The 26,194-nt window shown below is 40.2% G+C and overlaps 1 protein-coding gene and 1 long non-coding RNA gene across 4 annotated transcripts in view; one reads left to right on the top strand and one right to left on the bottom strand.

Annotated features, from left to right (window-relative positions):
• The first annotated feature begins 1,684 nt into the window (after positions 1–1,684).
• On the top strand, positions 1,685–22,076 carry LOC137471657 (uncharacterized). Of its 3 annotated transcripts, XR_010997755.1 has the most exons (4): positions 1,685–2,130; positions 4,397–4,451; positions 4,549–4,689; positions 5,244–5,973. It is a non-coding gene; the product is annotated as an uncharacterized lncRNA (long non-coding RNA). The 3 variants fall into 3 exon arrangements; XR_010997753.1 differs by lacking the exons at positions 4,397–4,451; positions 4,549–4,689 and adding an exon at positions 20,921–22,076 and having other exon boundaries at positions 1,686–2,130; positions 5,244–5,822; XR_010997754.1 differs by lacking the exons at positions 4,397–4,451; positions 4,549–4,689 and adding an exon at positions 2,749–2,959 and having other exon boundaries at positions 1,688–2,130.
• Positions 18,990–26,194, bottom strand: part of ZNF704 (zinc finger protein 704) — a 92,942-nt gene continuing 85,737 nt past the window's right edge. Inside the window, exon 9 of the mRNA XM_068186123.1 lies at positions 18,990–26,194. Within this exon, the coding sequence (XP_068042224.1) occupies positions 26,083–26,194 (112 nt within the window). The 3' untranslated portion in view covers positions 18,990–26,082.

The following is a 26,194-nucleotide window of genomic DNA, read 5'->3' as shown; positions in this document are numbered from 1 at the left end:
ATACATTGGATTAATCTCTACTATAGTTTTCCTAGATGGAAATGTCACTTCCAACTTAATTCTCTCCCAGTGTTGATAATGCCCTCCAGTCAGTGACTACTGTCTGCAGCACAAGCAAAAGAGCTCTGTTGTGAAAGAGCAAAATCAGCTTGGCCGCAAATAGTCAACTCAGAATAAAAATAAAGTCCCAGAAGAAGGGCTGAGATTGAAGGACACCATTCAGAGGATGCAAGAAGCCAAATTAGTCAAAAATAGACCAAATGGCAGGAAAATGTTGGGTGAAATTGAAGCAGAAGTCCTCAATACTGCATCTTTCACTACATAAACCTGCATTTTCATTTTCTGTCACAAGTCATTAGAAATGTCAATTCCTGTTCAGAGAACCTCACTGCTGACTGTATCTCAGTATGACTTGGAGGTATCACTTTTCTAGTTTGATTTGCCTGTGCCTGTACCGTAAGACAGCTGCACTAAATTTCCCAGTGACACCTGCAGTTAAGATCCCTACAATGAGAATTCAAAAATTCTTCCCATCCATCTGTCTGAAGAACTATGGTAGCCAAATGTTTTCGTCTGAAGTCCACGTGCATCCTTCTCCCCCATAGCCTTTGTGCCTGTGCTCTGACACAGGCTTGAAGTCAGCAAGTGAACAGTACACACTGCAGGGCCTCCTTTCTGGACTGAGGGATTGCTGTTGTCTGCGCACTCTCCCCTTCCCCCTGATGAAACCTGGGGTAATAAGGAGGAGTCAGGGACTCAAGCTCTGTCCAGCTTCCACTTTGGATAATTACACTAGATTTGTCTGTATCCCCTCTGCAGATTTAACTAGACACAGAGCACAATTCACTTCCCACTAGAGCTTGCCATGTAGTTTGTTGGGTGATTGAGATACAGTTCAGCATGAAGATAGTGGATAGCCTTTGTGTGTCTGATGAATGATAAACAGCATCTGAATAGACTGAGCACAGCCTTGAGTCTGTAGTCTATGAAAAAAGAAAAGCCCTTACATCTGCTTCTGAAACTTGATTCCTGATGAAACATACACCACACACTCTGGATCACACCTTAAGATCAGAGGAGAAAAACATCAAAACCCAAGTCAGACCTCTGCAGCTAATGGCTCACAACTTGGGGCTCCTGGTGGCAGGAGGCTGCCCAGGAAGTTCTGACACCCCAGGAAATTCAAGCTGCCAGAATGGCCTTGAGAGAGAGAGCCCTTCTGCTTTGTACTGGTAACACAGTGAAGGTTAAGCAGAGAACCCCAGAGCCCACTTCTCATGGGAGCAACAGCAGAAAGTACCCCTAACCTATCTGCCTCTCCTCTGTGGGTGTCAAGCACATCACCACATCAGACAAAGAGCACATTTGCACACACATTTCATCAGTGCTCTGCAAATTCTGGGTCCAGCTCCACCATCTGTCCACATCTTCTTGTTCATGCTGGGAACTAGCAGACTGACCACTCAACACATCTCTCACCAGCCCACTGAGACAACTGTTACCACTGTTACTTCAGTAGCCATACACATAAAACACAATTTCTCTCTTAAAGCCTAGGAAATCAAAACAAAAAAAACTGAAAAAACCAAACAGAACCCACCAAAACCAACCAAACAAATCCACCCCACAAAAAAAAAAAAATCCCAAAAAACCCCCAAAAAAACTCCAACCAAAACAGAGTCAGTCAGGCTTTCTTTCTCTCTGGTGAATCAAAAGAGACTTGAGTCACCAAGACAAACAATATATTCCTCTCCCAAATGAGAAGCTTTTGAAGTCTTTGAGGGTGGGACATGCAGCCCTGTGAGTCAATTCATGTCAGCTGTGCCCATCTACACCCCCCAGGAGCTCAGCTGCCCTTTGGAGGTCTCAAAGAGCCTCCCGGGTCTGTGATGTATCCCCAGCACATAACGCTCTCCAACACTTGGTAGCCATTTGTTGGCTTGCTGATGCTAATGCTCTGTGAACTCTTATCAGATGTATTTATTACCACAGTTGTTAATGTTTTGGAAAGGCACTGGCTGGCTTGAGTTCAAAGAAGAACCACAAGAACAGAAAATAAGTCCTGAAGGTGCTTATTTCAGGAGTCTGACTAATGCACCTTACTAAAGAGAATGTTGAAAACACAACGTGGTGAGTGGGTGTTGATACTCACAGCTGCAAAAGGTGTTTTAGTGCAGGGCTTTTCAGTTCTTCAGAGCAAGATCCAGTTTTTTGCTCTCAATCTGAGAATCTTCAGCAATATATGAAGTATATTCCTGAGAGGGAAATATAATTAATCACTGGGGCTGAAGTGTGGGGCTTTTGTGATTAATCGTAACTGATCAGCAGGGAACACAGGGGGCATCAATTAACTCACTGTTGTTAAAAATTTTAAAAGAGAGAGAGAAGGCTGAGCTGCATCACTTGATATGTGATGGTGTGTTAAGGAGAATAGTGCAGGTGAGGATGTGAGGTAGCAACATCCTGAGGTCTCTCTTCTAATGCAATAACATGCAAATCATTTGTGTGTCTGCAGTGTAGCCTGTAAGGGTGGCAGTGGAAACATGTTCAAGAATACAAAACAATGAGGTGCCACGTCTTATACTGCTCTGTATTCAAATAAATCCATCTTACTAACAGATTTAGTTGAATACAGAGCAGTATAAGAAACAACCATGGTCCCATTTAATTCTAGAGAGGCAGTGCTGCATGTGCAAGAGATTAAAGCTAAAAAAACTTAAATGCATTTTGTCACTTTCATTCCTGCAGATGCTTTGTTCAGTGCTTGTTAGCACAAAACTCATGTGAAGGAAAACTAAATGAAATCACTTGTTGCTCTTCTAGAATCTCAAATAACTCTCTTCTTCACAAGGTTGGGGATAGTGAGGACAGCATGGGTCTGGTACTCTGGAGGACGTGAAGCCATGGAGAATACAAGCTTGAATTTTCTAGAAGATGTGTTGCTTCATAGAAGATTAATGTAGGTCAGGATGAAAAGTACAATTTAGGTGCTCTCCTAGTTCCTTTCAGTGGCTCTTTTTTTTCCCCTGAGCTCTTGGGGTACTTATTTGTAGGTGCTTGTCAGGAATGCAGTGATCAAGGGAAAGAAGAATTTTTCCATCATGTTCTATGTTTCTTTTGAAATCAAGAGGTTTAATTAACAATATTCATGCTACAAGCTTCTTAAATATTTTGTGGAGTTTGGTATTTTTTGACAGTCCTTATCACATTCATAAGTGTAGAATACATACATGCAGTTGACCACTTCAGACTATCCAGGCCATTTCTTTAATGTTTCCTTTAGAGAAGAAGAACGAAGACAAGATTTTCTTGCCATCCAGGGCCAGTGTGATTCATACACTCAAAAGGTTTTACCACAGCTAAAATAATATTACTTAAAACCAGCGAGAAGAGAGAAAATGTGCATAGGGCTTCAGGTGTTCTTGTCTGGTATCAGTCCTGTGAGAGAGAGGCTGCTCTGGTGTGTGGGAGTTGCCCTACCCCTGCAGAGGGATGGGGACAGGCTGGGCTGGGCAGCTCTGCTTTGCCTCCTGCTCCCCACCAGAGAAGGCAGCCCTGGCTTGTCCTTGGGAGAAAGAGCATCTTCCCTATTGACTTTCCAGCTGACTCAGCTCGATTCTGACATTTCCGACTATTCTGCTCAACTCCTTATCATCTCAGGGAATGCTTCAGCCCTGCCAGCAAGACCAGTCTGCAGGGACAGGGGAAGCAGGGGTCCCAGGAGAGGCTGGTAGAAGGGAGGCAAGGGGATGAACAGAAAAAAAGAGGTGGGTTTTTTTGCAGAAGTTAAAAAAAAAAAAAAGTCAAGGGGCTGCCAGCCACAGGTTTGTTTCTTTATTGAACTCTGATTAGCCTTGCCATGAAGAGCATACTTAGGCATTCCTCTCTGTAGATTGTGTTCTTTTATTGTATAAAATTGTAACTGTAACTTGTGCAAAAATAAAATGAAGACATTAGAAGGAGCTTTCCATTTGTGACATTTTTTCAGGGAGTGATGCCTTAAGTTTTAGCTTTCATATTTTTCAGATTCTGTACTGCATTAGTATGTAACTTTGAACTTCATATAAAGTGTTAGCAAGTTCTCTTCACAGTTTAGTTAGACGAAACAATCCTTTTCCAGCCTGAGAACCAAGGACACAATTGCAACTTTATGCCCAAAAAGTATAAACAACAGTGAATTGAGGAGAGCAATCTAGGAAGATAGGACTTCATAATCTGAAGCTGTAATTAGACAATTAATCCCAATATATAAATGGACCAAAACTTATAGAAGTGTGAAAACTTGTGACTTGGAGTCCATCTTGGGTGGAGCCACGGCCAGGCTCTTGTACTGCCCAGGGTGTATCCTTTGAAAGCCTTTTTAATAAATACCTACTTTATTCCTTTAACTATCCAGCCTCTGTTCTAGGCAGCCTCTTTAGGCATCAGGAGCTGAATCAAGCCTAACTGAGGTAAGCAGAAAGGATTGTGGAAGGACAAACAACTTAACTGGAGGCACAATGGGGAAATGAAGTTGAAGTAAATGTATGTTTTTACATATATATGCAGCAGTCACACAATCACTCATATGGCAAGAAGGCATGGATCAAAGAGGAAGAGCCTAGCATGAGATTAAAGGGGGGATAATTGCAAGTGACCAGAAAGTTTTATAATAGAGGTGATAATAATATACAGCAGAGGAAGGAAATGGCAAGGAACAGAAATGAGGGTAAAATGCAAATATAAGAGATCCTTTGATCCTTCTGGCTTGCTCCTATATAACAGAATTATTTTATCACCCACTTACTTCATTTCCCTTCCACTTTCATCTTGCTTTCCTCTGATAGCTTTCTAGTTCCCCTGCCCTGACAACATACCCACTCTGCCTCTCCACATGTCTGGTAGCAGTGCAGTGCAGGATATGTCTTTATTATAAAGTGCTGGTTCTAAATACGAAACATCTTCAGTGAGGGATTGTACTTCTCATTTTGCGGCTGACTTTGGGAAGCAACAAAGCTGGCAGGGGGAGGAACGCAGAAAGAGAGCACATGTAGTGAGCCAAATAGTCCAAGTTCAGCCTGAAATACCAAAACCCCTCACCACCATTCTGGGGGAAAACACAAATATTTAAAGAAAAGAGAACCCAAGAAAGAAGCAGCCTGGGAGTGGGATTTTGCAAATATTTTTGAAAATTTCTATTTTTTAATAAAGCTGCGGAAGTAAAAAACATTTTCCTTCCTCCTGTTTTTCTGTATCCTGTTTAGTTTCATAGGTCAAGAGGTCTGTGACCAGAAGGAAGGAACCAGCCCTTTTCTAAAGAGGATGTCATTTAAGTCTCCAAACAGAAATCTCTGCCCTACAGCACTGTAGAAAGCCTGGTCAGCCCTGGCTAAAAACTCGGGCTAAACTTGGTTACGTGAGTCACCACTTCACTGACTTCATACCGCAGGCACGATGGGAAGCAACCGCGGTGATGCTGATAGACACCAGAGCATAGAAGAGGGGAGAAAAAATGAGAAACAAAAATAAAGTGCCAGTTTCTCCTCCACAATGGCTAGAAGGTGTGTTGATGGCCTGAAAAAGACTTAAAAGCATATCTGTCAGTGGTTTCTGGGGGTGGCTTGCTCACAGTGTGGGGGTAGGACTTGAAAGCACAGGATCTGCAGCTAGAAGGATTTTGTGTTTGTGTTTGAGTAGCAGCTCCAGCTGTGTGGTAAGATGAAGGCATCCTCGGTGTGCTCTGGTTTCAGAGGGTGCACTGGGAAGGCCTGCTTTATACACTGCTTCTTCTGCCAGTGACAAAAGAGCAAGGCTGCAGGAATAAATTTGTTTCCTCTTCTGAGGTAGGACTCAGAGCCCCCTTTTTACTGAACACTTGTATGGACATTGTTGGTCAGAGCCTTGTGCCTGTGAGGGTAGGGAATGCTCTGCATCATCTGGAGAGTAGGTGAGGTGTATCCCAGGGATGGGGAAGCAGGCCTAGTGGGACAGGTATGGGTGCAAGTGGACTTCAGGGTGGGGTAAGAATATGATAATCCTGTTTTGTTGCATCCCTCAGGCTTTGACAGTTCACTCCTGGCAGAGCGAGTAGTGTCTGCTTCCTGTGACCTTAAATGGGCTCACCACTGAACGATGGTGTTAAATAGATTTGGATTCCCACTTACTGACTCGTTTTCTGATCCTCTGGAACCTAAATGGAATGAGTGATTTGAATGATGTGAGCAAGCCCTTAGAGGAGTGAATATTGAGCTGTAGAGCGTGTGTATCACCTCCTTTGGACAGCTGTGGTGTGCACCGTGCTGGTGGGGAATGGAACAACAACAAAGGTATCAGAAGTGAGACAAAAGACTTGGCCTTCCACAGATTAATTAGTCAAATGTTCTCAACCACAAGTAGTGAGAGAGGGATGCTCCATGCCTTGTACACATTGAGATAACTCAGTGTTGATGATGACACAAACACAGCTCTGGCCTGCAAGGATGAAGGACAAGCGTCCAAGCTAAAGCTGCTTGTATTTCTTTGCAAGGAATTTAGATCAACCCTTCTCAAATTTAGGAACTGTTTTTACCTGATTCATTCACCATGTTTAAGTATTGGGTAAGATGTAGGATTTTCTGTGCATGAGAGTCAAACACCAAAGTTTAAAGGTGTGTGGGATGTGTGTTCTCTGGGACGTGCTCATTGTGTTCCCTGCGTTCCCAGCCTGGGACTGGAGGACCAGCCAATCGGTATTTATCCGACCTCGCCGTCCTCTTGACTTCTGGCGACTATTTTTGGCGATTGCAGATTCCTTACGTACCACAGGAGGTCAGCACGGGATAAGTTTTTGCTTCCAATAAATGCGTGGAAAAAATGTGTCTCCATCTCGAGACTGTGCAGTTCACACCTGCTTCAACAAACGTGGTGTTGCTCTTGGTATCAGTTTTATGTAATATAGTTTTAGACTGCACATATTTTTATTCTCCTCTTTTCTAAGAAGGGCTAGTTTATAGTTTTTTCCCTTTTTTCTGGATGTTGTCCCTATGAAAACTAATTTTGTGAAAAGCATCTCTGAAATATATATACACATATTATCACATGTATCTTTTATATATATACTGCTTATAGTATTTAGAAGGAAAGCTAAAAAGCCTACAAAGCTAACAGTTTAAAAGCCTGGGAAATGTGAGTAAGTTTGCTTTTAGCCAATAGCCAAAGGGGAATGTTCACATATTAATGAAAAATACTGAAATGAATGTTTGGTGGACTAGTGATTGTCAGAGTCAGACAAGACACTTGGAGCTATGGCCCTTGCTTGGTTAAAAACAACCTCGGTGGTTTAATCCAGTCCTTGGTAGTGGTTCCTCCCTTTCTCACCACCCATAACTTTTACAACTTGGAAAAAAAGTCAGTGAAGCTTTGTCTCAGAGCAAGACTTTACAATAGGTATCACAAGGCAAAGCTGAGACAGAGTAATGAGAAAATTGCTTGTCATTTGCCTTGCATTGAAATAAATGTGTTTGAAAACTCTTCTCCTTCCCCAGAAATTGTAAAATTTAAAAAAAAAAAAAAAAAAAAAAAAAAGAGAAGAGCTGTGTCTGTTCACAGTGGTATCTTCTGGGGATAAACAGGCAAAATATAATTCAGGAAGGTGCAAATTATTTTTCCTCTCCAAAGTTAATTTTAGAACTTAAATCTTAGCATAATGTTTGCTTTTTGTTTTGTAAGCCAAAAAGAGAAGTGTAGCTTAGTCTTCAAACAATTTTTATAACATAAGTATTTTTCTTGGCATCATAGAAATGAGTGTGTGGGAGAAGGAGAAAAAAGTTGGTAGTTTAAGTAAATAAACTGGAAAATAATATGTTTGGTTAAGGGCACCAAAATAATATTATTGTTCTCTAAGCAATATTTGCATTGCTAAAAAGTTGCTTCTGGTGCAGCAGATTTCCATTAGGACCTCACATCAAAAGTAATATTATGTTTCTCTAAGGTCACATTTGGAGAACAGATCTCAAATGTAGTAGCATAAAGCAGGATGATGGCATCATGCAAAGTACAAAATGTACAGGTCCTTGAAACAGAAATTGTTTTCTTGCAGCTAAGATTATTGGAAGTCTAAATTTGAATCTAGTGAATTATTTTACTACAAGAAATGAGGTTAGAGAAAGTTACTGATGCAGGTAGAGATTGAATCATTCTGTCTCAAAATTTTCTCTGGGAAGTACATGAGGTTGTGAAGTATTTCTGAACCAAATGCACCTAAGCTAGTCATTCATGTCTTAGTGCAGAACTCGATCAAAAAGGGAAAAAGCCTGTGCAGGAGTGGAGAGAGGGAAGCATAGGTATTGAATCTTGGTCTAAAATGGAATCCCTTTAATGCAGAAAATATGATGAGAAGTCTAATTCTGAAGACAGCCCATCTGTCTTCAGAAACATCAATTACAGCAGAGATTATTATCTCTTAAAGTGGCATTTAATTAGTGGAATTTAGTCTGAAATATCACTTAAATGCTTTGGCAATTATACGACTTCAAATCCCTTCCTTTTTATATCTACAGGAATCAGCCACAGGATTCCCCACTCCAGTGATCCAAGTCCGACAGCTCTGAGTACCTCTGAGCGTGGCAGGAACGGGGCTGTGAAGACAGCTGGCTGTTCCTACAGCAGCTGCAAGGAGCGGCGCTCGCTCCAGCAGTGCCTGGATGTGCAGGATCAGTGCAGGGTGCGAGGGATGGTGGGACATGCCCAGCTGCCGGGACCGGGACCGGGACCTCTTGTTGGGCAGCAGGGCCTTTTGGCCAGAGCTGTTCCGCCTCTGGCTCAGAGAACAGGTTTGTTCATGGATTTCCTTTGCTGGACAGGTGACCGAGTGCTCTCATGTGTGGTGAGGAGGTGCTGCTTGAAGGGAGGAAAATGCGAGCACAAGAAGAGTGATTAAACCACTCATTAAGTTTAATAGCCTTGCTATTTATATTGGACTTGGCATTGCAGCAGTAGGTAGGAACACATTAGCCAAAGGAAAATCTAAATATGACCTAACAAAGCTGGAAAGGGAGTCAAGAATTTGGACAGAAATGGTATTCATTTATACTCTTTTTTTTTCCCCAATAAACTACTCCCTTTTCCAAGAAACTACTCCTTTTTTCAGGGATGCCTCTCCAGCTTGCAAGTTTTAAGCAGTAGCTTCATCAGCTTTACCATGGCGAAGGCATATCCTGGCCAAACAATCCTTTGCTATCAGGACTGCTCCTTGCTGTGCACAGGGAGGCTGCTCCCCGGCTGCCAGGCAGGAGCAGGATGGGGGAAGTGTTGCTTGCAGAATGCATCAGGAGGAGCAGCCTGAGCCTGGAAGTGGGAAACCACAGTCACCAGCTAAAGGCTGAACTTCAAATTGAGAGGGGCAAAACTTAGAATTCAACATCCCTGTCCTGTGTGTCTTAGCTCACAGTGTGTAAACATCAGCCCTCTGATGAAAGGGAAGGAAATCAGCCCTGCTTGTAACAAAGTCAATGCAAAGGTTATCACTGACTGACTCCAGCTGGTCCTTGGTTGATGCACAGGCATCCATGGCTGTGAAAGAACTGAAGTTCACATAAACAACTAACAAAAGTTATACACAAGGGATTTATTACATGAATAATTTGACATACTCCATGGTAGTCAGATACAAGTGCATTTAATTAATGTTTTGTGGACATCATAACAGTCAGAATATTTCAGCTGAACAGTCAGTATTTGGCTGAATTCAAGCCAGTGCAATTCATGACATAACCAGAAACAGGGAGTTACAGGTCTACAATGAGGTTAGACTAGATAGCAACAGCATATTTATTGTCACATCAAAGCATTACAAAGTATGAAAGCCCAATATTTCAACTATCTCTAAAATGGTATTTGTACAAAGCTGTTGTAGATGCTTAAATGTAAGGATTTGTCACATCAGTAATGGACCATGACTTTATTTTTGGAAGTTATTTGAATATTCAAAACTATTTGGGGCAACAAGAAGAAATGTAAACATCTGACAGTCCTTTGAAGGTCCCTTCTGAGAAAATACATTGTGTGCCACAGGAAAAGTGCATTCTAACTGGTTTGTCTGCTATGGCCAGTTTGACTCACATTCACTTAGCACCAGGTATTTAACCATTTCTGCAGTAAAAAGTTAGAAAATCTTTGTATTAACTCAGAAAAGAGAAAACTAAGTCAAAAGTTTTTTTTCTTCTTCTTTCTTTAGAGGAACAACAAGTAAATTAAAAGAAACCCTGACCCAACATTTAAACAGTTACCTCTTATGTACAAAGGAACCAGGAGCTAGCAAAGCGCATAGCCCCTGAACAGTCTTTATTATTTTTTTCTTCAGGTTCATGTACCTGAATATATGAGTTATTTACAGGTGGATAGGTATCCACAGAAGTAATAATCAGAATTTTTCTATTTGGCTAAAAGTTGTATAAAAAAAGACAAAACACTGTTCAAATACTTTCCAAATATATATATATATATTAAAAGTATTCAATATTTCCATCAGTGCCAGAGTTGGAAGCTCTTCCTCGTTGTAAAAAGTTAACTTTGTGATAGTAAGTGACAGCAAAGGACTGACAGGGTCAGTCAGAGCTTTGATTTGAGGGACTGCAGCTGGAGCTACCCCAGGCCCACAGGGCAGTTGCAGATTGCAGGGAAGTGAATCCATGTGTGTCTGTTGCAGTGACAGGCCATGTCCTGGTAAGGGTGACCTGCTGCTCCAGAGAGCCTCCCACTCATGCTGGACAATCCTGAGGAACCCTCTGGGGCAGGTTCCCTTTGAAAACAACCACCCAAAAACCTCTGAAGTAGTGGAAATATTCTTTATGCAAATGAACAACTAGCATGGGCAGGTAGCTCAGCAAATGGAAAAACATAATCACCACACTAATTCTTGTAAAGAATATAAAATTAAAGACTTGGCCCCTCAAATACAAATACATACCACAAAAATATTTTTAATTAACATAACCTAGATGAGTGCAAATCTCTGGATACATAAGACTATGACCGCCTTCATACTGGTATGAAATATCTAAACAGTTTGCATATAAACAAAAGCTTTGTTGTTGAGTCTGTGCTTGCTTTAGTCTAAAGCAAGGATATTCTTATTACTTCTACTTTTTTGGTCTTTATTCCTGTAGGATAAAGCATAAGAAACACACTTCATTGAGTAGACCGGGCTGATGTATATTACAGCGACAACTCAAAATTTAAGTAAGAAATGTTGCATGCTTTATCTTTTCCCCATATTTAATTACACCAGCTACAAGAACAAGACATCAATTTTCCATCTTTCCTGCTCCCTTCCAGCAGATGGTACACTAAACCCAAGCTCTGATCTTTTGTCCTTTGCACACCCCAGCCCTGAAGTCCCTCAGTGATTAGGAGGAAGGGCTGAGCACTTGGGGCACTGCATCACCTGGGGCAGCAGGTCTCAGCAGTGAGACCACAACCCCTGAGGAGCCATCCCTGCCTCCCCCGTGCTGCAGGGCACTGTGGGGAAGGGATGGTCAGAAGGAACCCATGATGGCTGGAAAGGCTGTCCGAGGGGGAGGATGACCTCTGCAAGCCCAGGGGCAGTGGCCTCTCCTTGGCACAGCTGGGCTGAGTGTGGCTGCAAACTCCTCCTGAGTCCGGGTGAGAGCAGCTGCTGGCCCCGCTCGCCCACCCCAGCTCCAGGATGCTGAGCCAGAGTGCAAGAGGTGCTGGGGCTGGAGCGGCTCTGGCAGAGGCTCCGCAGATACCGCACCTCTGTTTGGCCACGCTGGGCCTGGGAGCCCAAACTGGTCCCCCAGAGCATGCCAGGGCCTTGACTTGGCCACAAGCCCTCAGCCCCTCTGCTCCTTGGGCAGTGCAGCTCAGCATTGCTTTGTCCTGCAGCTAAGGTTTGTGGAGAGCAGAAACAAGACAGGAGACAAATATCTGCCAAAGGAGGTGGGAACACCTTCAGCTCCTGAAGTTTGGGGGTTTCTAAGCTAGGGGAAAGGTTGAAGTGATTCAAGATACAGTATGCAGCTCTGTGAAAATGCATAGTTGGTATGTATACATTCATTTACAAAGACCAAAGGGAGGTCCTTTGCTATGTAGTTTAATCACCATCTGCTTTTAACAAAAATGTGAGCTGGCAAAGCTACATGATGTCAGTTAAACACACAGCTTGGGAGTTAATGGTAGCTGAATGGCATTTCCCAGATAGAGAATTAACTCTTCTTTCGGCTTTTTTGAGATAATTTTAAGTAACTTTTAATTTGAATTCTGTTGTTTCTCTAATCATGTATTTTAAAATTTCAAGAGATTCCTATTCAACCATGGTCATCTCAGTAATGACAGACCCTGCTTTCAGGGTTGTTAAGAAGTAAAAACCCCAAAAGACAAACAAGCAAACCAACAGAAACCTGGGTTTAGCTATGGTGTGTGAACTAGATCAAAACATGGTTCTTTTAAAATGATGAAATTCTAGTTCAGTAGTGCTTTTTTGCTGTTTTGGATTTTTTTGGTCCATTTTTTTGCAATAGCTGAGCTAGTACTAAGAAAATTCTATGAGTTTGCTCATTTCCCTTTTATTTAGTTGACACTTTGGAACCTAGCTGCTTCCCATGAGGAATGTCTGTTGTGTCTTGAGCATTCCTGAACATACAACAGTAATGTAACAGGCAGGATGGGCTTAAATTGAGAAAATATTGGTCTAAATGATCTATTTTAATGGGTTTTTTTTTGTTTGCACTTTTTCTGAAGAAAAATTCCTTTATCATTTGTGAGACTAAAACAAAGGTCTGTTTCTAAATGTAATTTTAAAGAAATTTTAAATTTAAAGATCAGTACTCTCTGCTAATCAATGTGTTCTATAAATATTTAATTCAGCAATGGATTGACTTTTCTCACTATACTTTACCTTCATGTTTGTTTCATGTACTTTATTTTTACTTAGCATTTGACTTAGATTCTTCCTTGCAATTTTTATTCAACTGTATCTATGGAAATTGCAAAAAGCATTTCTGAAGCTAGAAAAAGGTAAGAATCTCATATAACCAGATTCATATGGAGGAGAGTAACTTATTTAAGCATATTTTGCAATCTAAAGTCAAGAAACACTGCCTGTTGCTTAGTGAACTGATCATTCACTGGGAAATGGAAAAGTAGTAAAGGTTTTTTTATTTCCATACAAACAATGAATATTAGAAGTGCAAGATGATAAGATTTGCTCATTCTAAAATGCATTGATCAGAAACAAATTATTCATTACCTGAACTACTTGAGCAACTTGAGCAAAAATCAAACCTTCTCAATTTTTCTAAAATAACTCTGTACAAAGCTGGTTTAGTGTGTTGATAAAACTCAGGAGCTCATGCTCACAAATCACGAATTCAATAGTCATTCTTTAAAATTTCAGGTGCAAGCAGATACGTCTCAGTACCTTAACTCAATTACTTTAATGAACTTTTATGCATTAATATGAATATTGCTAATTTTGCAAATGTTTTTAATTTAAGAAAGACAACTGAAATGTTTGGAGTGTTTTGACTTGTACTGAGAATAATTCCCAAGATATCGGAAGTCCATTGGAAGTACTCTTGATTCACCAGGCAGAATTTACTCATGCTGACACAAAGATTTTAACAATTGTTTTGAAATGAAATAACAGCAAAAGTCTCAGAGGAATTTTGCAGGGCCCAAGTCTGGATGGCTTTGATCCAGCTCTAAATGATTTTCAGTGGCAACAGACTGCAGAAGCTTTTTCATGAGTTATGGCCAAGGTCCTCTGAATTCTTGAGTTCTCCCCAGCTGCTGGTGCTGTGAGAATTTGACAAAGGTCTGTATGGTGGCTTTTTGTTGTGTGTTTTTAATGTTGTAAGAATGAGAAAAGCACCTGCTTCTTACAAGAAACAGTTTTTTGCTATGTCTAAGTCACTGTTAGTGGAAGCCCTTTCTTTAAATGTGCTGTGCCAGCCCATAGGCTGCCCCTGCTAAGGAACAGCATCTGCAAGTCTTCTCTTCTAAGCCTTCCTTCAAACATGCATGGAAATACAGCAACCAGTTGGGCCACAGAGCTGCTATTTGTGCTGCCTGACAGAACACGACCTTGGACAGGGCCTGTCATTGCTCTTGTTCCCCAGCCAAACACGGACTGAGTTTTCAGACACCCTGTGCATACTATGAAAGTTTTAAGCTTAAGCTTTGCCCCATAATTCCAAGAGCTGAGCTATGCTGTGCAGCCTTCATTTCTGTGGTGGGATGGACAGGTGACATCAGTCCACACTTCTCTTCAGCACAGGTACCACTGATGTTAAGCACAAGGCTTGCACACCACTGGCAGTGTGCTTGCCTCGCTCCAGGAACTCCTGGCGGTCCCTGGAGGGACACAACAGCTTTGCAGCATGCATAAATACCTGGATCATGCCCATCTTTTGCAGGAAGAACTGCAGCTTGATTAAAAATGGCAAGGTGATACATTTGCAGTCCAGTGGGGAGCTACACCCAGGCTGTTGGAGCAGCAGGTAGCTTTTACTTTTACCTATGGATGTAGAAATGAGCAGAGTGTTTGGAACCCTCTGAAAAAGAACTGGGGTCTCTGGGAGGTGGCCAACTAAGAGCTTTTGCAAGGATGGATTTTACATGACTTCCAAGCTGTGCATGGTCCATGCACACACATGCTCAGCCTGGGAGAGGGGAGCCCAGGAATGATTCACCCTGGGAAGGAAATGAGCATCGCTGTCTCTCTCTCCCCTCTTCACTGCCATGTGCCTAGTTTTCCTCACTTTTCTTTGTGTGATTTGGAATAAAGATTTGGACAAAGTAAAAGTCAAAAAGGTCTTTATTTTTCAGCATGCTCCATAAGATTAAAAGGATTCTGTGCTGGGGCAGAGTAGCTGTTCTTTGTTCAAAATGCTGAAACTGGCATCTACAAATGATGACAAACTATGTGCAATAGTGTGAGTGATGTAAGCTTAACACCAAAACTAGAGGGAAGATGAGTGCATTAATTCACTTAGGAACAAAAGGATTGTCTTTAGGTCACTAGTTCCCAAAACTAGTGGGAATGAAGTTGGGAAAAAAACAAATGAAAACACTATTGCCAACCTGGCAGTGGGCCTGCAAGTTGGGAGTACAGCTGTTTGAAGCAGGAAAATCTGTACTCTCCTACAGCTTCTGCTGCTTCCTTGTACTGGCACGAGTTCCCTGTCTGCAGAACCCAGGGGCTTTGCAGTGTGCCCACTGCACAGCGCTGCACAGCACGGGGAGAAACAGCTCCTGGGTGCTTAACTTAAAATCATTTCCAAATTTCTATGAGCTCCTGGCATTTTAAACTTGCCTATTAAACAGTTTCATACTTCTTTAAACTAGATTAGGCTGGTTTTTTTATCAATTAAACTAATGCAGGTTTTGCATATAAGGAAATCAACTGTCTAGAACATTGTCTCCTCCTCATTTACATTCCACTTTAAACCATGATATCCATTAATGTATTGAATTTACCAAATGATAAATAATTTCAGAAGCTACAATAGTTCTCAATTTATCATTAAAAATGTCTCTGACCCAAACAGATTATTTACTGTATTTTAGGGAACTTCAATTTTTATAAAAAACATCTTATTTTCATGGTTAATTTCAGGTTAAAATTAGATTAATAAAATCTTTACTGTTCTGTGTATCAAAACTACATGGCCCAAAAAGTGAAAAAATATATAAAGTGCAATGCATAGCAAATTAAAGCTCTGTAATTTTACACTGAAGTGAAAGAGGAAATACTCTGGTTCTAAAAATAATAATTCAGAAAAAATGCTTTTTTAAAAAGAACTTGAACTTATTTTTACTCTCTGAAATAAGATTTGATAGGAAATAAAGGAAGAACAATGTATGCAGGCAGGTATTTCTCTTTTGTGTCTGAAGAAAGCAAAAAGTATGTGTGGATATAAATACTGCAGTCTTCTGCAAGCAGAATGTTTTAGAAATCCTCTACTCATAAAAACTAGGCAACTGGGTTTTTAGTTTCCTACAGCTGCTTACCCTGTGCTAAATTCACCCCCTTCTGCGATGGAAATACTTTTCTTACATGAGACAATATGAATAGCAAGTGACAAGAAACATGCTTGCTTTTTCAGAGAGTTAAAAAAAACCCACAGTGCAATTGATGCTGATGGACCTCTTTCTTCAGTTACCTGATGACCCTTTACCTCTTGCCCTGCATTCTCATCACTATTAAACAGAAGCTGTAATAAAAACAGGCTAAACCTCTGCACTAGCAAAGCAGCTGAGGATCATTCCTAGTTGTTACCATGTCTGGTTAAAAAGTATACCCTGGTTCTCTGTAGCCCAGAGATTTAAAGAGGTCATGACTTCCCAGTCCCTAATGAACCCTGCAGGGCCTAAGATTGCTGTGAATAATTCCAGACTGGCTCCAGGGAGGAACAAGATCCAGTTAAGGTTGTTTTTCACATCCCTTAACACCTCCAATATCTGCTTAGCAAAATCATGGCACAGTTAAGATGCAGTCTTAAGACTCATTGCACATGCAATTATTGATCTAATTCCTCTCTTTTCCCCCATATATTTAATTTCATACCAAAATCAATGCCACCAGCCATAGGTGGAGCTCTCCTGAGTTTAATGCTGTAGGGGTATGTGCAAGTTCAGGTCCTTAATGAGACTCTAAACAAGACAGAGTGGGATAAAGGCAACATTACCATGCCTGCCCCATGGAAGAGCAGGGGCACAGACCCAGCAGCCCATGAGCTATCTAGCATTTTATACACTAACAGGACTGGCTCAAGCCAGCATAACTCAGGAAACTTCTCTCTAGAAATGTCTCTGCTGAGGGTAGGAAGAGCTTTTTCAACAGCAGCACAAGCTTATGTCACCTTAACCTGCTGTGGAACTGCAGCCTGATGCAAGATGCAGAGGTCTAATCTAAAATAATATTCCCAAACTCCGTGACTGAGCAAGATAATGTATGGCTCCTTGCAAATGCAGCAGTGGATTTGAAATGCCAGAGGCAAGCGATGGGGCAATGTCCCCTTTACAAAGGTCTATTAATGAAACACTGACTTAGGTAGTCTAAGAGTTGGGAAAGAGCTGGAAAGAGCCTCCTTTACCTGGGGGTCCAGCTTGGTTTAAGGCTCAGTGCTGGGTCCCAGCAAATGTTTGGCAAAAACTTGGTTGAGGTTCCAGGGCTCTGTGAGACCCCCCACGGGAGCTGCAGCATGGCTCTGGAAGGAGGGAAATGACCATGCCTGATTCGAAGTCTGACAATGCTGTGACTCATTCAGCAACTTTCTGTAAGTTCAAAGCTTCCCCACAGTTTTTTTTTAATAGCTGAAAAAGAGATTTTTTCTCTTGCAAGAGTGTTCTGTACTATGAACATGTCATGAATGCACATGGATAACCAACCTCCTTCTAGGTGGACACAGCAAAGGCAGCACTTGAGCCAACAGCACAGGGACTATGGTGGTGTGGACTCCTTTCAAATTGGGCTGGCTATCCTGGATCCCATACTGAGAAACCCCTTCCTCCTGGGGCTGGTACCAGAAAAACAGATTACAGGCTGAATACCACCAGCCTAACAGCTCTTAAATTTGTCACTAGGTAACACATTCAAAGTACTGCCACTTTGGTATTACTAGAGGCTCTTCCAAGAGCCCTGCACATGTGCAGAGGTATCCGCTGTATCCATCCCTCTCACAAAGCTGAATGCACAATTCTCAAGCCCTCAGAAAAGGAGATTCACAATTTCACACTCCCAATCCCAGTGGGAAGTACAAAGAGGAAAACCCACGTGCCTTTGTTCTTCATTACCTGTGTGAACAGCCCTGGTCAGTGAAGCTATTCATGGGAATAACTGAACTCTCCTGAGAAAACCTGTACTGCTTTGAGGGCTCAGCTTGTTACAATGCGATCTGCATTTTACCAGACTTGTAATTCACAAAAAAAGATCCCAAAACACCAAAAATCAACCACAGAACTTCTGTAACTGACTGCTCAAGACTAGTTTCCTCCTACTGGGATTCAATTGCGAGCAATTTTTTTCAGGTCTTGTCTAACTGGCTCAAAGCCCCTTTTGACTAATGTCTCTGCATTTGTACTTTGGCCTCTTGTTAGAAGTCTGTCAAACAGGGAAAGAATCAAACTAGTCTCTGTTCAACAGACCTGATTATTTCTGTCTTTCAGTTAATTCTGGACTCAGAGCACAAGACAAAAACAGTAAGAGAAATGGGAAGATCTCTCTGATCTCCATTTCATTATTTATCAGCAAAAAAATCCCCAAACAGGGGTGAGATGGCCAGATACACGTGGCAGCCTGTATTCCATCAACCCTGCAGTGCAGATGGAGAGAAGAAATATGTGAGTGGAGCTTTTACTTTGATTGTTCAGATCTTTCTCATGACTGAAAAAGGGATGCTCAATGCAATATTTTCCTGTAATCTTCTGCTTATATGAACTCTCTATTTAATCTGGAGCAGATCATGTTGCATGATGTCATTCAGACTGCACAGTATCACAAAAAACTCAATTTTAAAAGCTTTTTTCAAAATGATACCATTCAAGCCGAATACTGGTAAATTGAGGAATGTTTTCACCATCAGAATAAAAAAAAAATACTTTGAGAAAATGCAACAGACAAATCAAGGGCAATTTCAGACTAAACTATCTCTGTAACCAAGGGGAGTAGATTTTTTTTTCTTTCAATAATCCAGAATTTGTATGGCTTTGTAAAGGTGTTTTAGTATACTTCTGTCATGGAAAATAACATACCACTAGTCTATGTGATTTATAATTTCTCCCTCCTCCTTTTGGTTCTTAGGAATTCCCAAATCCTGTTTCATAATGTATAATAAGCAGTTATAAAATTATACCAACACTATAATTTCAGGGAGGTATTAAGATCCCAGTGCTATTTTCAGAGAGTGCATGCTTGCAGTGATGTACGGACACATCACTTGTTTTCCTAATTTAGCCCTTTTTAAATATTGCGCCTGGTTAATAAGGCTACTGTCTATTTTCATCTGATACTAAAAATTACACACAGGCAACATAATTTGTGGCTTAAAAAGATAGTATTCCTAAAGTTTTTAGGTAAAATAATTTATTTCCTTGCATACTCATAGCTCCTATGCCTCCAGTTGCCTGGAGGAGTGTTGAATGTACAGGAAATACAGATGGAACAAGTGAAATTTATTTAATGTGACTTGCTTATCATGTATTCTTTTTCAGTGAGCTCAAGTAGGTTTCTTTGAGCTTGATGTCAAATACACACCTTTTACAACTTAAGCAATGCTTTCACATGCTGAAATGTACAGCTGAACTTGTATCTTTTTCACCTTCCTTTCTGCAATACAAAAAACCATAATAAAAAAATTCTGTAAATTTGTCTAGTCTTCTAAACACAAGATAAATTGCATAAATCCAGGAAAAGGTAGATTGTCTCACAAAGTGCAAATTTCAGACAAAGCTATAGGAGTATCTGCTCTTGCCCATGCCTGATTTCAGAAGAGCTCAAAAATGTGTGCCAAACTTTAGGAACACGAGGAGTCTCATCAACAAACTCCACAGGTGGAGGTAAAGACATACTCAAGTGCTCTAATAAACCTAAGCCTACATATTATTCTTGAAATACTCCGGCAGTTCTATGTCTGTGCAGCTGCACTTTGTAATTTACAGACTATGTGCTCCCCTTCCCTGAAAGATTTGTTGGCATCACTTTAAAAATTAATTACTACAGTTAAACACTGATACTAAAAATTCCGATACCATGTAAATGCTATTTACATTTGTAGTTACTAATACTGAAGATGCTGATTTTTATTCACTTCACTATACACATTTGGAAAGTTGCAAGACAGAGTGCCTGGACACAGGAAAAAGAATTTATAGGAAAAGATTATTATGGATCAAATAGGATTTTTCTGTGTAAAAATTGAGAATTTGCAAAACTTGTGGAATTTCAAAATCCTAGACAGCTCAATTCAAAACCTTGGGTTTAATGAAGCTGATACCTTTGCAGATATGACAAAAAAGTATGTGATGACATGTTTTCTTTTAATTTCATGTAGAACTAGCCCTTTGCAAAGTGTAGTACACAACTCTCCAGGATATCATGCTGGCATACTGCTTTTTTGCTTGCTGAAATCATTTGGTAAGAAGTAATTCAATTACAGACAAAGCATGTTTTGACCAAGCAACTTTGTAGACAAGAAGCCCTTATATTTACACTAGATCCTGAAAAGATTCACAGAAATGTATAGATTTACATTATAATTAGGTTATGATTTAAGCTAATTTTCTGTATTTTTATGTAATTTTTTTTTTTTTTTGTATTTGGAACTTCCTAAGCTACAGCATTAAGTAAGATCATGGTCATCAATTAGTGCTTCATTCTAATTGTAATAATTCAAGTAGTGACATATTGCTTTTTTCATTTTGCCTAAAAATAGAAAAAAAATCATTTTGTTAGACATCTTCCATTCAAACAAACTTGCATCCTGCCTTTACAGCCCTCTCATGTTCCCTGAGGAAATCTGTGTCAACTATTTTCTTTTTTCGTATCTTCCAGAGACAGCTTTTTACAAACATTTTAGTAACTTTTGTTTATCTGGCCATTGCCATTAAACATCATATATTAATTGATGCTGGGTATCACATACTATGTTAAGGACTCCAGAATCCAACCTGAATCTTTAAGAGGATTAGCAAGCAGTAAATACCAACACTCAAACATTTTATAATGTTCAAGCCCATCTTTAGATTTTAATTACATAAAGAATCCAGATTTAATGCTGAAAGAGCATTTATATTGCTAAATTAATTTCCCTCAAGGGTATATGAGAGATCTCACATTCAGATTCAAATACAGAAGGAGAAAATTCTAGGTGTTAAGATGTGTCAAAAACCAGCAAAACACCAGCTTGTTACTAAATTTATCTATTCTCTTCTATTTCATCAGCTGAACAAATTCTTGCTGTGAATGTGAGCAAACACCAGAGCAGCCTGTACTTTCTTCTGGCTGGTGCTATCCGAAACAGGCTGATTTCCCTGTTCCCAGAGTCCTTCTGCATTGCTGTCACAAATGGTCTGTGTGAAGCACAAAGAACATGATAAGTGCTTTCTGCATTGAGGAATAAGTTCAATAAGTTGCAAGCAGAGACACACACCTCCTTAAATCCCACATTTGACAGAACTGAGAGCATGGTCAATGTGAAAGCACTGCAGTCCAAGATGGAAAGAGCAGTTCAAGTGGGCACTCTCAAGGTGTACACTGGCTGTTAAGATTTTCCAGCTCCATATGGATTCAAAGAAAAGCTGCTCCCATCTAGCAGAGTGTATTTAAATGCTCAGCTTGATTTCTGTCCATGACTTCCATCTAGGTATTTTCCAAAGGTGCCATAAAACTCTGCTGAACTTGTATTAGAATAAAATCTACACTATGATAACCTATACGTGCCTGGTTATGTACTAGAAAAACTTGACAAATGCAGATTAAAGCCCAAACTCCATGCTGCTCTCAATTCCAGTGCTACCACCTCACAGGAAGATTGAATAAAATAGAAGATCAAGATGAGGCTTTACAAATGTTTCTGTATCAAAATATTTCTAAGAAAAGGCGCAGCACAACTTTCTCCAGCAGATGTCTCTAATTTTGAACCAAGAGAAGGAAGCCTCACTGGCAACCTCCAACATCTCTGCAAATGGCTAGCAAGCCTCTAATTCCATGTCCTGCTTCCGAGATCACGTTCCAACACATTTACAGGCAGCACAAGAAAGAAATCACTTTGAAGTGCGACACATACAGCGATTGTCTTGGATTCTCAACAGGGCCATTTTAGCTGGTCCCAGGCCACAACAAGCAGTAGAGAACCATCCCAATGTACTGGATCAGAATGAATGACAAAATGAAATTAGTGCCAAGAACATCTGGGACATTGCATGGTGCTGGAATCTATTGTGCAGGTTCTACAAGAGCTTTTGGCTAAAGCTGTACCTCCTGTTGTGCTGCCTATCTAGTCATCATTGTGAAAAACAAAAGGGAGAAGGAATAAAGATAGCCAATGGCTGCAAGGAACTTGTAGATAATTAGATAGCTAACATTCATACCAAGCTAAGGATTTGGGAAAAGTAATCTGACAGACAGGCATTCTGCTCAGCTTACTCACACAAGCAGGGCTGACCTGCCAACAGGTATGTATTAGGTGATGACTGGTATTGGTTAAAAGTGTAAACTTGCAAATTGGAATAGAAGAAGTTTTACTCACTTTGCATCTTGTATATCCTGTTGCGTCTGTGCAAGGCACTGGAGATTCAGGCACATTGTTTTGTGTGGAAACTCTTTTATGAACTAAGATGATCTGAGCTGTAATGTTCAATAGCTTCATAGAGGAGCAGCTGGAGCACAGTCGGTATTAAAAATTGCCATTAAAATTTTCCACTTCTAAAATTATCTTGTTTTCCAGATCTTTTGGGGGGTGGGGTGAATGGGGAATCAGGAAATACCTTTGTTTTAACAAGGAAACTCCTAAAGAAAAATATTTGGGATGAGTATGGTTGATCTCCACTCTGATAATGATGCTGGCAATTTCTGTTACCAACATCAATACTATTAACAGTAAAACAGATCATTACATTTTTATATCAAGTTCTGGTTCTTGACATAGATGAACCCCCATCCAATTCCCTGTAGCACACAGACACTGCATGATGTGTTCAAGACATTCCTTCTGACTTCTCTTGGGGGGGTCTGAGACAATGACCTACCTCCCACAGAGAAACCAAAAACTGAAACTGGCATGTAGTGATGACAATAAATGACCACAGCACTCAGGCTAGCTCCTCCTCAGGAAAACAAAGAAATCTGACTATTTTGGACTGGTCAGTGCAGAAGTGCTAGATAAATCAGGTGTTAGGAGGACAGCGACACAGCCCAAAGAAACACAGAAGCAAGAGACTGAAAAATGGAAGCGATTACTCCAGATTACGATCAGTACTGCCAGCAGAAGGAAGGCTTAGCTGACACTTCTGCCCTTGCTGGCTGTGTGAGGGATCACAAAGGGGATCTTGGCAGGCGCTGAACTGCTCGTGCAACACGAGTTAACGGGAGCTCAAAGCACAAAGTGACTGCAGAACGCTCTGGGCTGTCGCGCTATCGCCAGCCTTGCTTCAGACACGGTACCTCCACAAGTGCCTACCGTGAATCAAAATGCCACAGCCGTAAGATCCAAAACTGATTTAATATAAACCACTGATTAAAGGCTGAGTAAAAATACTGATAATTTAGCTTTGTCCTGGCAGGATTTATTAATACCTTCTGACTCGTTAACACCAACTTTCTCTCCAGTTTTGATGGTCTGTGGCTTTAGTCCTTTATGTAATCCATATTCAATTTGTACCAGAGGGCAATCTGGTCTGGCAACAAAACCATTCTTCTGTGCAGAAATTTATAAAGAATAATCTTATTACAATAATTCGTAAAGTGCCCTTGGGAAAGTTGCTCACAATGCGATGACATTATAGAAACAATATACAATCTGATACATTATTTTCAAAAAAATTCCTCCAAAGTAAAAAGGAGGTGAACAACAAATATATAGGCAAAAACTGTTAGTCCAACAACAGTCGAATTATGGAACGTTTTATAGTCTTGGAGTACTTTTAAAATGCAGGGAACAAATTGGCAAGAATATCTTGGGAAAATCCTAAATTTTTTAAGTTTTATCAAAGTAAGTACACCATCAGCAAGCCCAGTGTTTGAAGATGAAATGTCTATGAATTACTATGAGGTATTTAACTGTGGAAATTGAAAAAATACAACTTGTAAAGAAAATCCATGTTTTACTAAGAGGAAAGAAGATAATACAGGTCAGTATATCCACTAACCCTTAGTGTATTTTTTTTTCTATTTGTAAAGAAAACAATCTTTCTCCTCCCTGTTAATTTCAGATTTTATATACACATATAAAACTATATAATATATATAGTTTTACATGTATATACACACACACACACACAAAAATACTCATACACACTCATATGTGTATATATCTCAGGGTCTTACTGGATTTCAGAGTCTGTTTTTCTTTTTTTTTTTGTGTGACTTAGAGAACACAATTGGGCAAAAAATCAAGTAACTGCATGCATGCAAGCGTATCTTGCCACTTGTGCATGTAAATTACACAATCTGTAAATAACTGCAGAAATAGCATGCTCAAATTAGGCACCTGATTGCCCAATTAACTTGTTCACAGAAAATCAGATGATAACCTTCAGTAGCTCCTATTATGGATCCTTCTTTTCACTGCTTCCCTATGGAACCCACAGTTTATATTCCAAACAACTGCATTGTTATTTTGTGCTTTTACACAGATACAAGCAGCACTGCACACTTAATAAAGCTATCAAGTGAACTTTGGACCAGATTTTAGAAAGTTGTTCAGATACTTAAAAGTCCTCTTATGAGAATGAGGCAGCTTAGAGAATTAAAAAAAACAGAAAAAGATTTGGTCTAATTTCAATTGGTTCAAATGTTCAAATGTGAAAAAAAAATAACCCAGGCATTTGTGGCCCTTCAGCCTCTATTAATAGACAAAGTTTTGCTTCTGTGTCTTTGATTTTTTAAGGTGTCTTGTTTTCTTTAACAGGCAAGTATTATTTCGCCACATACATTCACTTCCTAGTAAATCCTTCCTTTATTTTTGTATTGAAATAATAATTAATTAACAGTAATTTGATACAAGTGGACACAGAACACCAGGTTGCCACATTCCAGTGTATACTTCCTAATGGACAGAGAAACTGAAATAACCAAATCAATCTAAGTACTGCAAATAGAGAAACTCATTAATTCATGTATCAAAATGAGTTAAGAAATGGTCTTTTACCATAACAAATATGTTGCTCCTTTGCTGTTGTACTTTTTCTGAGATGATGTTGTGGAAATAGGGTATTTTCTTTTCTCTACCAATTTTTTGCATCAAATAAATCTTAGTAACTTTAAAAAAAAACTGAACAAACCATTATCTTAACAACAATCTCTGAAATAAGAGAAAAGGAAGCAAAAGCAGAACTGCTGGGCTGGATCATTTCCCTGAATCAGGTATTTCAGATAATCCTAGTGGCTGCATTTACCAGTTCTTCACAGGCCTCCTGCAGCAACAGCTGTGCTGGTCCAACTGTTCATCCCCCCTCAGAAAGGGGAGAGTAATAAGAAAAGCTACTGGAGCCCCCTTATATCCTTGTGGGTTTCAATCAAGCATCACCGTATTTCTTCCCTCAGACTTCTCGTGACAGTATCTGCTGGTGAGTTGCCATTGCTGCTTTTCTTCCTCTAGAGGATCAAAATCCAATTTGGTACTTAAATTACTTGGTTCCACTCCACTGGTCTGTGCCTCTTTTAAAAAACTTCCAGGAGTGCTGCTTGTCCTTCTTGCAAAATCAGCTTTGCTTTTCTCCTATAAACAATCAAATGAAAATCCCAGCTCTTTCCCACATGCCCTTTTCAAAAATATAATCATGATCATTTGTATCAGGAGAATTATTTTGCAGTCTCCAGTCTTAGTACAGCTTTTGTTGAGAAAACTGTAGCTTATATGACTCTGAAGTGTTTATTAGAAAGCTTTCAAAAAGAGATCTTCGTTTCAGGAAAAGAAAAATTGTTCAGTTTAGCAAATACAGACGTTCACAGCAGAAAGACTGAAATGGTTAAAAATGATCCTAGGGAGCAAGCAGCTCACAGAGTTAGCAAAATAATTAACATTTTCCTTTCTTTTACAGAAGAACACTAATAGCTGCTCTGGTTTCCACACTTACTGAGACAGATTTTGTTGTGTGGTCTTCTTGGTTTTGCTTTTTTTTTTTTTTTTTTTTTGCTCTATTGCTCCACACAGGTTTTAATTAGTGCTTCTCCTTGGCTACAAGTGCTTCATTTTGAAATACAAAGCTCTTCAAAAAAAAAGAAAACCCCAAAAAAAAAAACCCCAAAAAAAACCTCCCCAAAAAACCAAAACCCCCAACACCACATCACTGGAGGGGAAAATGGGAAGTGATACAGTGCAGCTGCAGCAATCTGCTTCTGCTGTTGTCCTCCCCCTCCCCAAATCCTCTGCATAATTTCAATCGTTAGTCGATGAACCTTTGGCAGGCCTTCTTCCATCGGCAGGCAGTGCACCACATATCTCTGTTCTCCATCCCATAGACCTTCCGACACTTCTTCCCCTCCCCTCTAGGCTTC

The sequence above is a fragment of the Anomalospiza imberbis genome, chromosome 1, assembly GCF_031753505.1.
Source record: "Anomalospiza imberbis isolate Cuckoo-Finch-1a 21T00152 chromosome 1, ASM3175350v1, whole genome shotgun sequence".
NCBI classification, from domain to species: domain Eukaryota; kingdom Metazoa; phylum Chordata; class Aves; order Passeriformes; family Viduidae; genus Anomalospiza; species Anomalospiza imberbis.
Note: the sequence above shows the minus strand (reverse complement) of the source record. Positions and strands in the feature narration are given on the sequence as shown.